General features: G+C 35.8%; 1 protein-coding gene across 1 annotated transcript in view; it reads left to right on the top strand.

Annotated features, from left to right (window-relative positions):
• The window catches only part of CFAP47 (cilia and flagella associated protein 47), a 267594-nt gene that overhangs the window by 36633 nt on the left and 217071 nt on the right, over positions 1–13890 (top strand). Inside the window, exons 23-26 of the mRNA XM_040055880.1 lie at positions 690–790; positions 1832–1991; positions 6895–7087; positions 8230–8439. Of these exons, the coding sequence (XP_039911814.1) occupies positions 690–790; positions 1832–1991; positions 6895–7087; positions 8230–8439 (664 nt within the window). The remainder of the gene's footprint in view (positions 1–689; positions 791–1831; positions 1992–6894; positions 7088–8229; positions 8440–13890) is intronic.

Genomic DNA, 13890 nt, shown 5'->3' with positions numbered 1-13890 from the left:
TGGAAGGGCTCCAGCAGATTCTGTTCCCTACTTTGAAACAATATTACTTTATAGAGATTATGTGCCTATGATTTAGAGAAATACAAATAATATTGTTGTTTACATAATGTGATATATGTGATTAGGAAATTATTTGGGATTTTTAGGGAGAGAATTGATCAACACTAGGCAAGGAGCAGATGTGCAGATTTTAATAAAAGGATCCTGTGTGCTTGCGAGGTTCATTTCCAGTGTTGTTTCCAAGAAGTAAGATGAGCTGTGGGAACATATACCTCTGTTTTTCCAAAATCCCGCTTTAAAATTTCATACGTTGTGATGATTTATTTGTTCCAGCTCTATGAAATTAAGAGAAATGCTGTTTTATATAAAATCTTCCAAATCTTGTCTAGTGGTTACTGTCAGAAATGTAAGTGCATTCATCTGCAGAAGGAATATCATGTGGCTCTTGTATTATGAAGGAGAGGTGCTCTAAGTCTGGTATATATAAAATTTAAATAATTTTAATGTGACTAAAGAATCAGAATAAGACAGTTAAATTACAGTAATCATGTATATAGTATGGGAGCAACAAAACAGGGAGAAAACATTTTTCCTGAACATGTACAGAAACAATGAGTTTATGAAGGTACTTTGGGAAAATATTTGTCAAATGATGCTGTATAAACTTTTTAAATTGTTTTTTTCAATAGTAATTAAGCCACTATTGGAGTTCTCCTCAATGGAATTTAAATTTGAACAACATTCGAGTAACATGCATCCTAGTACTGCTGACAAGAGTATGAACTCTCAGGTAATGACATTGTCGTTGTCATTTTGTTCAGTTTTCTATTTTATGTCTGTCTTTTAATCACTATGAATTTTTCCCAAAATTGGGCTTGTACTATCTCTGACAATATGAAAATGTCGGCACTATGAAAAATTGACCATGATTTGTGTAAGAAATAAATATGAATAGAATAATCCTGAAGATTTTCTGCACCTGCCTATACCAGTAAATGAGACAGTGATGGTGCCAGGATGGGACTGATTTGTGCCACGATGGGCCCTACACTGAAACTGCTGTCCCAGTGCCTTGTATGGTACTGACTGTGCTAACTGACACTCTGCAAAGATTCCTTGTCATGACTTACAGCTTAATGGGGAAAAAAAAGACACTAATATAATATTTGCAACACAGGTAATTTGTATGAATGCAAAACATACCATAACATAATTTATTGTTTCTAATTCCTGAGGGCTTTGGTTAGAAATTAAAAAAATTTTTGGGGGGCAATGATGGAAAGCCTTGAAATGCTTTTTCAAGTGCATTTAGGAAACAATGATAATACAAAGTCAAGGCATTTTCCTAGCTAGGCATGTTTCAAAAGGTGAGAGAATAACTCTGAGATAAAGGAATTTAATTTTATTTTTTTTGTTCCCACTCATTGAATTTGAAAGAATGGGTTTTGAAAATCTGTTCTGAACTTCTTCTATTTTCAACATCTCCACCTGTAAGTCTAGATGTCCTCAATTCTGTTTGGCTAAGCACTCCCACCGTGATGCTTTGATCTGTTTACCTCATTTAAATAAGGTTTTTCCAATCTGGAAAGAAAGTGTTCTCTTTGTGAATGTGGTGAGTGTCTGGAAAGCATCTAGTCTGTGCAGATAGGCATACTCACCTTTGCACCCCACATAAAAAATAAATTGAGTTCTTCACTGCTTTCTAGTGCTGTCTTGCTTTCCCTCTGGTATGTTTGCACAAAGAATGCTTAGGAGAGAGCAGTGTGAAAAGTATCACAGTGTTTGCTGTTTCCCTCTCTCAAAATCACTCCTTTTCTCTAAATATTTACAGGACCTTATCCTGAAGTGTCTCTCAAGACAGAGTGTGACATGGAAATTGAATTTTGATGATGTAGACAAAAATATAGAAGATGGTATTTTTAGGTTTAGTCTGCAGCGCGGATGTCTTTATAAAAAAGAAGAAGTCAGTATTACTGTGTCGTTTTACCCTCGTAAGTAATTTTATGGATTCTTCTATAGATTGGCCATTTGCATAGGTATGTTTAAATGGGGTATTATGATCAATCAATAGTAGTACTTATTTTGATCAAGTAAAGGTTTTTTTGGTTCTGAGAAAAAAAGGCAGCTGCAGACCTAGCAAAAACCATGGGATCACTGGTTTTGAAATTGCATTATTTGAAAAGTCTGCTTTGCACATAGAAAGCGTCAAGTTTTTGACACATAAAGCATCAAGGACTGGGATATGTGTATCATTTTCAGAGGTGCTACTTCAGGTGCATTTGGGTTGACTGACTTAAGTAGTAAAGCTTCCCAAGGGTACCTGGAATGCTTTTGAACTTTTCTCTAAATAGCCATAATTGGACAAAAATTTCCTGCCTCAGTAAGATATAAAATCACTTGTCTATGATATTTTTTCGGAGTAGACTGGTCAGGCAACCAGTCCTGAAGAAAAATATATATTTCTAACAAAACTTGGGAGAATGAAGGAAGGTGGTAATAACCCACATAACTCTAGAAAAGGAATAGAAGATAGGAAAATTAGGATTCTGCTTTTTTTTTCCCAACCAAGTATTAGACAGTGATATACTAGATTCATAGGATGTAACACTGTATTTGAGCTGATAAATCCCACCAGCAAATGCTGTAGTTCTGATGCTCACAGAACCTCATCCTGGTGAGTTTCAGTCCAGTACTTTTGGGGCTGCAGCATTGTCAAAGGAAAGAAAAGTTGTGTTAGTTGGCTCTGATGCTGAGTCAGCAAGTGAGCATCCCTGTCCTAAAGAAAGATGTTGCTGTTATTCTTTATCATAGCACTGAAATCTCTAGCCTCAATTAAGCACTGGAAACTATTTAATATAAATAAAGAAGAATAGAGAGATAAGTCTCTTGCCATGACTCTGTATGATAAATTGAGAAGACTGCATTAAATATTGTTATATGAATGTTGTGAATATGCAAGAGCAGTGTTTAATTGCACGTGTTGCTTGGAGTTGCTTGTTGCGGACTGTGAAGCAGAGAATAGCATAAAAATAAAAGCTAATATTTTGAATTACTGGATAGATTGTATGTGCAAATTCAGATGTTTACATAAATATGACTGATAAATTACTGTAATTTGAAGTTATCTGTATTTTTTGCTGTGTTCCTATATCTTTTGTTTACAGAAAATCATAAATAACTGTAAAGATCAATTACCCTTAACTCAATGTTCTAAGTATTTTCCCATGATTTATAGCCTACTTGTGCTGTACCTTCAGTGCATATCATTACTCTCTCTTGTAAGAGAGCTTTAGGTACATCAAAACCCACACAGGAGACCTAGTTAATGAACATGGGGTGCTAATCACTTTCATAGGCTTGTGCTGTAAAGTTGTAGTATGTGGGGGGGGGTGAACAAACCTTAAAATGAACTTTGAGTGTACATTAGGGTAATTTATTTAAATATGCTGCAGTTATGATAGAGTGCAAAATGCTATAATAAAGTGCATTGTTTAATTAAATGAAAGAGCTTTTGTCAGTGGTAAAATCATGCTACCTGTTAAAAATGTATTCTAAAATTAGAGATTTTCAAGAATTGAGAACATTAATACAATCCTCTTTTGCTGTTTTATAGTATAATGCATTAACAGTCTAAAAAATCTTTTCCCTGTATCTAATTGTGGCATGAAAAAACTTATTTGCAGCAAAGGCAGTTAAAAGGAATTTGTGCTCTTGGGTTCCCTTACTGGGAGTTGAGAGACTCTGGAGGATGTGATGATTGTGTAATGGGCACAGATGACAACTTTGATTATGTGGTCGTTTTTAATTTTTTTTTTCTCCAACAGCAAGATATTAGCTAGCTGTGACATTTAACTAATTCTTTGAAAAAAATATTATTTAATTTTTATCTACTTTGAAGTCTGTATTTCACTGTATGCATATTGCTCAATGGTACCTATTAATGTTGAAGGCAAATCGATGCAATAACACCTGAATTATCATAAGGTCCAAGGAAACTAAACAAAAAATGTGCTTTGGAGAGACAAAAGCAGGAACTGCAAAACCATATAATACAAACTTAAGAGGGTGAGAAGAGCAGAGGGTGTTTTTCCTTTCTTCTCATAAACTCTGAAAATGTATTATAGAGTGGATATTTCTGCAGAAGAGAAAATATTTCCCAAATAATTCTAGAGATTTTGTTAGCCCTTGGCAGATTTAGATTGACAAATTTTTAAGTACCATCAAATATCCCTAAGGAAAATGTTCACATCTGCTGGACTGGAAACTAATGGTGGTATATCAAATTGGTAACAGCAGTCTAAGCTTTGACAGAAGTCATGAAAGGTGTGAGGAGCAGAATAAATTCGTGACTTCATCTGTCAGTTCAGGACATAATTCTCATTAATTTCTAAGTAATTTATTTGACATGAAATATCCTGAAAGCACTGGTCCTAGGCATTCAAAACTAATGAACAAATCTTAATAAATGACAGAATTTGCTTTTTTGTCTTTGTGTCTGTATAAAATGATCGTGGTATTGCGTTGTCCTGGTGTTTCTGACATAAGCAATAATTTATTGGTTTACATACTATGCTGAATTTTGGTGTTAGTAAATGTGTGGATCCACACACAGAATGATCAGAGATGCAGGATAGGCACTGTCTGTTCTGCTCTTTGGGTGAGCCAGAAATTCTATGGCATTAAAAATTTGTCTACTTTTGTCTAACTTTGAAACAATGGTTAATATGAATATTTTAAAATGTGAGTTAGTGAAAATTGCACATTCTTTGGTACTGACATATGCTCCTGTACTTTTCTGTCTTTCATTGTGTTCCATCCCTATGGTATTTATAGGTTATGCTCTTTTACTCCACTTTATAATCGATATGAATGAAAGAGGACACATATGGTTTAGTTACAGCCCAGCTGTAGGACAGGGAGAAGTTTGTATAGAACATCCTTCTTTAGAAGCTTTTAAGAAATAGCCTGTTAGGCTCTTCATCCATCTGCATGACTTTTTTCTGATGCTTTATCACCTTTCCTTTGTGAAGGGGCAAACTGCCGGAGGAAGATGTGATCCTGTTGTATCAAAACCTAGAGGCAGAATCTTTTTAGCCTTCTCAGCAGTATTGTCTCCTAAAGCTGATTTGCATTTAACACAGAATTAGTCAGATGTTGCAAATAGTGCAGCAGATTCTCTTTAGAGGTGGTTTTCAGTTTGCCATTTTCATGTTTGGTTTGAAATGAAGGGACCCACAGGTTGTGTTCTGGTGACATAACAGCTTCTGTGAAGCTCTTCTTTTGTCACCTCCATTAGCGTTGCTAGAGTACACAAATGGATACTCATGGAATCTGACTCCAAGAAGGCTGAAGAAAAAGCTTTTATTGTTTACTAAGACTAGATTCTGAACAATGACCAGGGATTGGAGAACAAGGTTACCACCTCTCCATCCCACTGGCCAGGCTAGAAGTCAATCAGATGACTTACATCAGAAAGGCATGTAAAAAACAACGATTGTTTATGGTACAGACATGAGAACTCAGCTACAGAGCTGTAAACATCTCACAAAACTCACAAAATGTAGCAACACATTCAGAAATTAGCTCTTACTGAAAGGGAAAAAGACAAAATACTTTGAAGACACTAGATTTTCCTCTTGTATGTAAACAGTGAACAGCTCTTTCTCAGGCTGTGAAAGTGACGAGCTAAGATAATCTCAGAAAACCCTGCCATGTATTTTCTTCCATGACATGTATGTGTTCATGCAGACACATATTAGAATTTTTTTTTCCGTTCTCTCAATTAGGTGAAGGTACTTCTATATTGGTCTAATTGAGGGGAATCAAGGGAAAAGGTGTTTTTTTTTTTTTTTCTCAGAAATTCAAAGATTAAACTTCTTGGGTTGTTTTACATCATTGCAGATTTATTTCTAAATCTGTGAGTTTTTCATTAGTTTGCCCTCAAAATTGCTGATTTTGCTAGCTCTTCAGCAGGTGAGAATGACTGAGGGTTGGGTAAATGGCACTGCTTGGTTTGGAATATCATTTTCATAGCCTAACAGCTGTGGAAGGAAGTACTTTGTTCCCTGTATTAGTGAAAAAAAAAAAAAAAAAAAAAAAAAAAAGTTTTTTTTCATTCTAGAGAGAACTGCCTTGCAGCAGGAAGCAAGGTGGCCTGAGAAGGAGCAAAACACAAGGAAATCTTTTTTTTTTTTTCTGTTGCCATGGCCATCTGCACTGTAGAGGGCACCTGGAGAAGGATATTTGGTCATCCCTTCCATTTTTTTTTTCGGTGGACTTGGCAATGTTGGGGTTGCAGTTGGACTTGACGATTTTTAAGATTTTTTCCCAAGCTAAATGATTCTCTGAAATGGGAGATGCTCTGAGTGGAGGGTAGAACCTCCTGCTGCCTTGTGTGAGGCTACTTGGCCACACTGTAGGTTTTGGAGCCATCTTTGAAGTGTTGTAATTGCACTCTTAAAAGGTCCCAACTTCTCCCTATCTTGGCACTCAGATGCTTCCAATAGTTCTTTATAAAATAAGCATTCAGTGTATCAATGAGTGTAATTCAAGTATGACTGCAATTCTTAAAATTCTGCTGTTGTATTGATGTTATATAACACGTATTATTAGTGCAATGAAATCATTTATTGCAGTTAGAACTCAGAAAAAATTCTGATAAGTTAAAAAAATGTGAATTTCTTGTTTGCTACAGGCAAGTGTGGTGAGTTTTCTTAAAAATACTCTTCTGATGTATGATGTAATGTTGAATTATGTTTTGAGAAAAAAAGCAGTTCTAAAAAAAAAAAAAAATAATTAATAACAAACAAGAATTCCAACCCCAAACCTCTTACTGTAAGTCTTTTTCATTCCTGTATTTATGGTAATATATATATATTCATAACTTTTCAACAGCTTCTCCTGGGACATTTACATCTGAAATATCCTTGTATCTAAATTGTCATCCATTACAATATATACTAAAGTTATCGGGCACGCTGAGGTCACCAAAAATAGGTTTTCATCCTCCCTTTTTAATGCTGATGCCAGTTCCTCTGGGTGTGGAAACTGAAGACGTCATCACCATCATTCCACAGGATTTTATAAGGTAAAAATATCAAAGTAAATTTATTACAGAAATCCTGAATAATTCTTTGTTTTGTTTGCTTGTGAAAAAGAGAATTAATATTTGTTTGTGGAGGTTAGTATTAATTTTCTGCTCAGCAGAAGAATCCCTATATTTGAGAGGAAATTAATGTAATTAATATTGCAATAATATAATAATTGTAATTAATAATTAATATTAATAATTAATATAATATTAATATTCAAAAAGCCCACATTTTGTCCTCAAACGTTCCTGCTTCATAAAGTGTCTATCTTCTGATATCTTGACTCTATGAATTTATATCAGAAATACAAAATCACTATGGTTAGCAAAAAATTAAAAGCAGAGACTTACCAGGATTTTTTGTCGCATTTAGCGACATACTAAGGTTTTAAATCTTATTTCTATTTTTCACATTGTGATAACATAAAATGTTTCTGTTATTTTATTTTTTCAATATTCAAATTTTCTGTTTGAAGAGCAGTAATATTTGTTTGCTATGCTTATGTAGGTATCATTTCAATACTAGAATTAGAGCAAAGATTTCCTTTTGTTGGAAATTATTAAATTACCTTCAAATTATTATTGTCTTATCTTGTCTTGAATTGTGCTGATTTATCAAGTGGTTTGTGTGCTGTCAGTAGCTCGGTGGTTGGAACTGAAGGGATTCCATATGGGCCTGGACTGACTGCTGTTCTTATTTCAGAACTGAAACCTGTACTACATCACAACATACTGAAGCATCTTCTGCATCTTCACAAAATTCCCCCTCAATATTTCTGTTTTATAACTTGCTTTAACTTATTTGTGCAATAGTGCAGTTTAATGAACACTAATGGAAGTTTTAAGTTTCAGAAAACTCTTCATGGCTTTTGTAGCACAATTAGTACAAATTTCATTTGGATGTTCAGATATTGTGGGTCAGCGTAAAATGCTCAGATACATACAAAGGAAACAAACTAACATCTAAATGATGGAAGAATTTTATGTTTAAAATTACTTTCATTTGATTTGCACTTTAGGAGTAAAGTTATTATTCTGTATTCAACTGTGAAAGAGTTTTGTGAATGTGTGAATCTATGAATTAACTTTTTCACTGCAATCCTGTGACCACAAACACCTACTATTTATATTTAACACAGGCAATCACGAATTACAGTTAAACTTCCCGTGGCTGAACTTGCAGATGGTACCACGACTTGCCCTTTTACTGTGCAGTTCCCAGAGGGACAAGATATTGTTCTTTCATCAGATGGCACAGCTAATGAACTGACTTGCCGTATCAGTTTCAGATCATCTAAGCCAATGTCATTTTTGGGGGAAATGCTCTTCATCGATCAAGAAGAAAACAGGTAATGTGTGTAATTCAGATTCACCTGGGGGAAGGTTCCAGACCGACCAAATTGGATATAAGACACAGAACTCACAAGGATTGGGTAAAGGAATGTGAGAATCTTCTGAAAAAACTGAAAACTGAATATAGACATTTATTTCTTTTTATCAACTGAATTACAATTCAAAATTTAAAAAATCAGCTTTGGATCTCTAAGGTAAAATTAATCTGAGTGTCCAGCTTCAGGTCTTGTTTCAAGATCTCATTTGTATCTACTGGTAACTCATCTCTTGTTCAGCTCTGCCAGAGATGGGATGAGAGGATGTATGCAAGAGGAAGAAGATAGGCACTGTTGTGATTAAAGTCATTCCTGTGTTGACTATTTTCACTAAAGCAACTATTTTGAGGGATAAGTAATTCCCTCCTCCAGCTTAGAAGAGGCTTTTTTCTAAACATAAAACTAATTTTTTTTTTATGCAAAGGTTATGGATCTTTGTTATTGCTGCTTTCTGGGTTAATATTTTATATTTTTCTGTATAGATTGTCAGCCAAGAATCAATTTCTTATTAAATTTATTTCATTCTAGGATTTAATTGTTATGTGGGGTGCGATTCATAAATCTGTGTTAAAGCTTGCTGTAATTACAAGAAAAGGATAATTTAAGCTTATGATCAAGTCTGAAATGTAGCTTCTGAGCAGGCACAATATTTAGTTTTAATAACTTTTTATTTGATTCACTAGCAGCTTCTCAAATCTTGTTATAAAGAAATACAAATTCTCCTGTGTAATAAAATTTTCCTATATTTGCCATTAAAAGGAAGTAAAGAATATGATCCTCGATTTAAAGGCAAACTTAATGTAAGATAGCATATAAAAGTCATCTAAGTAACTTAACAGCCATTCCTGCTCATGAGGGTGGAAAAATTCATGCTCCAGATTGTCAAATCATCTTAGAATTGTTGCTAGGTTTTAAAATGTAGAACTGAAATATTTGTTAAAGGACAGAACTCATAACAGCAGTTTGCTAATGTATATGGGATTTCCTGACAGGCAGTTGAGTTGTGGGTGCTCTTTAGGAGCAGGTGATATAAAACCTGAGCAAAACTGGATGAAATAACACAGCATCAGAAATAAAAGAATTATGTGTGTATCATTGGTCAGTGTGGTAATATTACTCATATTTGCTTTCAGATGAAATTTTTTATTATAACCAGAAAGAATTATTTCCTTCACTTAGAAAAGTCTGAGTAAGCACCCAATTCTGTAATCCTGACCATTTCCCATTCTTCTAATAAAGTCCATGATAATTTATCCAGATTTGGATACATTTGTCCAAGTCTGCATAATACTGTTAGTATTACTATGTGCTTTGATATTGCACTCTGTAATAATATGTGGCTGCAATTTTTTGTTCTCTTCATATCTTCCCCTCATTCCTGCTAGCCCCCATGGGAGCCCTGTGCAGCGTGTTCAAACTTCAAACCTGATTCAACCAATTATCTAAGCATTTGACCAATTTGTTTCAAACTGTGTATCTAATGAATTTAAACTGCTTTGTTAATTTGAGTGTTTCAGAAAGACAAGATTTCAGGGTCTTCTCGATCTTTAATAATAAAACAATGAAAGCTATAACCTTTTATAACACCTATAAAAGCTAACTGGTCTTGAAAAAGTTCCTGGACTGTTTAATAGCCTGTGAAGTCTCAGTATCAGATGCTGAAGAGGTATTAATTTGTCAGGTGTTCTCTCTTTCTATTTCCATTTTGCAAGTGATAATATGTACTTTAAAGTGATCTGAACTAAACTTTTGACCTTCAACTCCTATTCTGTATTCTGGGATATTCTTATTAAAATAAGCAAGTCAAGATTTTCAGAGGTTGGTAAAATAATGTATTCTATGGCTACTGAGGAAAAAAAAATGCCTTAACTTCTAAGCAGAGCTAGTTCTAGGCATATTTCAAAGCAGGAGTATTGAGGAGAAAAACACTCTATAGGGATTGACCCTAGCTGGATGTCAGGCACCTACCAAAGCCTCTCTGTCACTCCCCTCTGCAGCTGGAAAAGGGAGAGAAAATATAATAAAAGGTTCATGAGTTGAAGTAAGAATAGAAGAGAGATCACTCACCAAACACCCTCATGGGCAAAACAGACTTGAATTAGAGATATTAATTAAATTTATTACTTAAAAAAAATCAAAGCAGGATTATGAGAACTAAACTACAACCTTAAAAACACCTTCCCTTTTTCCCTCCCTCCTTCCTAGCTCTACCTCTTCCCCCAGCGGTGGAGGGAGACAGGGGATGGGGTTTGTGGTCAGTTCATCACACGTTTCTGCTTCTGCTCTGGCAGAGGAGTCCTTCCCTGGCTCCCCCACGGGCTCCCTTCCATGGGAGACAGTTCTCCATGAACTTCTCCAGTGTGAGTCCATCCCATGGGCAACATTCCTTCCCAGACTGCTGCAGCGTGGGTCTCTCTGCCATGGGGTGCAGTCCTTCAAGGACAGCCTGCTCCAGCCTGGGACCCCATGGGGTCACAGGTCTTACCAGGAAACCTGCTCCAGTGTGGGCTCCTCCATGGGCTCTGGGTGGTTCTCTGCACCCCTGTGCCCTCCAGGGGCTGCAGGGACACAGCAGCCTCACAACAGCCTACACTACGGGCTGCAGGGGAATCCCAGCTCTCGTGCCTGGAGCACCTCCTGCTCCTCCTTCTGCACTGACCTTGGTGTCTGCAGTGCTGCTCCTCTCACTTATTCTCACTCTCCTCTTCTCTGGCTGCAATTACATCTGTGCCATAACTTTTAAAAAAATCTTAAGTATATTATCACAGAGGTCTTGTCACCATTTCTAGTTGGGCCAGCCTTGGTCAGTGGCACATCTGTCTTGGGGCTGGCCGGTGTTCTGATGGATGTGGAGGAAGCTTCCAGCAGCTTCTCAAAGCCACCCCTGTAGCCCCCTGTACTAACAAAACCTGGCCATAGAAACCCCATGCACTTTACTTAGGCTCTGTAGTATTTTGCTTTTCTAAATTCAGGTCTAAAATGTCAGTGGGACTGATTCATGTAGCCCATACTTAGTCCTAAATAATAATGACGTTTTTGGTTTAAAACAGAGTGAACGTTAGCTGGAGAATAGTTAATGTTGGATTATTCTGCTTTACAGAAAACATTTGAAAGACAACAGGCAATCACTTTTTCATAATAAAGCAGTATTAAATGTAACTGTAAAAGAGAACTGAAGAGATATATGGTTGTCATTTATGCAATAATTTATGCACAAATTCCATAAAATGGAACATATGAAAGTGCATTAATGTTCTTTTAATGACTACTTTGAATGAGAATTTGCAGTTAATTTCTTATATTACTTTAAATATTTATGGTGCCTTTTTGCTCCTTTGACTCCAAAGCAGAAGAAATTACTCTTCCTTACACAGGACTGCTAGGGATTCAGAAGTAAGCTTAACATAAAATCTAAGACTGTCTTGAGCAGGTATTTAATAAATGGGAGAAATATTTAGCTATGACATATTTCACAAAAAACCACAAAACAACAACACAAAAAACCCTCTGCAAACATGGCATGTTTATATATTTGTTCTCAGATTATTGTTATTACATATTTTAATTTGATTATTATACAAAGAGTTCAGCAGAAAAGAATTTTTTCTGCCATCTTGATTGAAATAACATATAAATTACTATTTCTGAAAATAATTCGTAAACAAACAATCAATGAAAATGGTGCTCTGGGCAGCAAAAGATACTAAAATTCCCATATGTGGTGTAGATGAGTTGGTGTGTCATTGATAGCACAAGTGTGCTGAGATCTTTTCCTCCCATGATCTACAGTTCTCCCTTCCCTCCCTCCTTCCCACTGGGAAGCTATGGAAACTCATGAATTTTCTGAATTTATTCACATTATTCGTGGCTGGAACTTCAGGAAGAGAGAATGCCAGGGAATTTAGCCTCTAATAACAATATGATAGAACCGAGACACAGTCACTAACCCAGTTATGGATTGGTTCCAGTTGTTTTGCTAGTCCATCAGATCTCAGTGTCTCACAGGGGAAAGCGTTCCCTTTGCTCTTGGGAAATGTGCCCGAATCATCCATCTCTTTAATAGGCCCTGCTGGCAAATGTCAAATCCATGTATTCTGCTGGCATGCCTGGGAGAACGTGAGCTGTCAATTTCTTTCAATATCATTTACATTACATGAGAAAGCAGGGAGCTAGGAAACATTGGAGTTCTTGATATTTGCATGCTGCTTTGCAGCATTCATCTGACCTAAGAATATGTTGGCATTTTACCTCAGATAGTTGGGAGTGCTTTGAAAATAAGGACAGTCCAAACCCATTAATCACTCTGTTCTTTTCTGTGCTTGTGGCTTTCTGCCATTGTGATGGTCCCTGACAGATGAAGCATCTCTTATTCAGAAATTAAATGCTAACGTCACTTGCTGCTACTAGGAAAAAAAATGTGGATGCTTTCCCAGCTATAAGTCTTAAATATAGCATGAAATTATGTGTCAGCCACTATTCATTGTTGTATTATGTTGGTTGCTCGGGAAGCCGGAGCTCCTGCTACAAAGGATAAGGACCCTTCAGTGTTGGGGAGCTGCTTATTTCTGAATAGTAATGGGAAAGCTGGCATGGGTCATATTTTCCCCTTTCTTCCAGTTCCATCATCTCTGGATCTATTCTAGGATTTTTGAGGGGAGGGAGGAGGGCAGGTCTTTTTTGGTATATGAATTGCAACTTCCCTGCATCTAACTTGTTCTTTATTCTTAAAGATCTGTAAAATGCCACACTCTGGGGTAAACTCTTCTTTTTCACTCAACAATTCTGCAAGCAACTTGTTTTGTTTCCTAAATGGCAGTGTGAGTTTCTTTTAAATATTTTTTTAGTTCACACAAATGATGTTGCTACAGTAAATTGTCAGTTAGATGCTAATGGAATTAGATTCTTTCTCATTAGAAATTTAGTGATATTCTGCATCTCTTAATGAATACTATAAAAGAATGACTATTTGACTATGCCTACATATTTAAACCATTTGGGGGAAACTGATACAGAACAAATCACTTCGTTTGTACTTAGGAAACTCCTGTATTTCCATAGAGCAGATTAAAATGGGTAAATATATTTTGATTTGTGTTATTTTGTCTTTCCACAAACATTAAAACAAACAAATTAATGAAAAAAACCACCCGGAGTTATTTAAGAGAAGTGAAAGAACTTCTTACACAGAACTTTATTTTGGAACATTGACTGGTATTTTTTTATCATCACAGTTGGAGCTTTACTTTTGGTGATCAGCAGGTTTCAAATGTTGGTAAACACAATATATTTAATGGCCATTCTCCTGTTCTGTGTTGTTTGGAAATAGACATTAGGGAATAAACACTGGAGTAGCAGTGGCAATGATTGTTCATGTATAGAACAAAATTTTTACCTGCTTTAGTAAGCATTATA

The sequence above is a fragment of the Hirundo rustica genome, chromosome 2, assembly GCF_015227805.2.
Source record: "Hirundo rustica isolate bHirRus1 chromosome 2, bHirRus1.pri.v3, whole genome shotgun sequence".
Taxonomy (NCBI): Eukaryota; Metazoa; Chordata; class Aves; order Passeriformes; family Hirundinidae; genus Hirundo; species Hirundo rustica.
The sequence above is the reverse complement of the archived record's forward strand: the minus strand, read 5'-3'. Positions and strand labels throughout refer to the sequence as shown.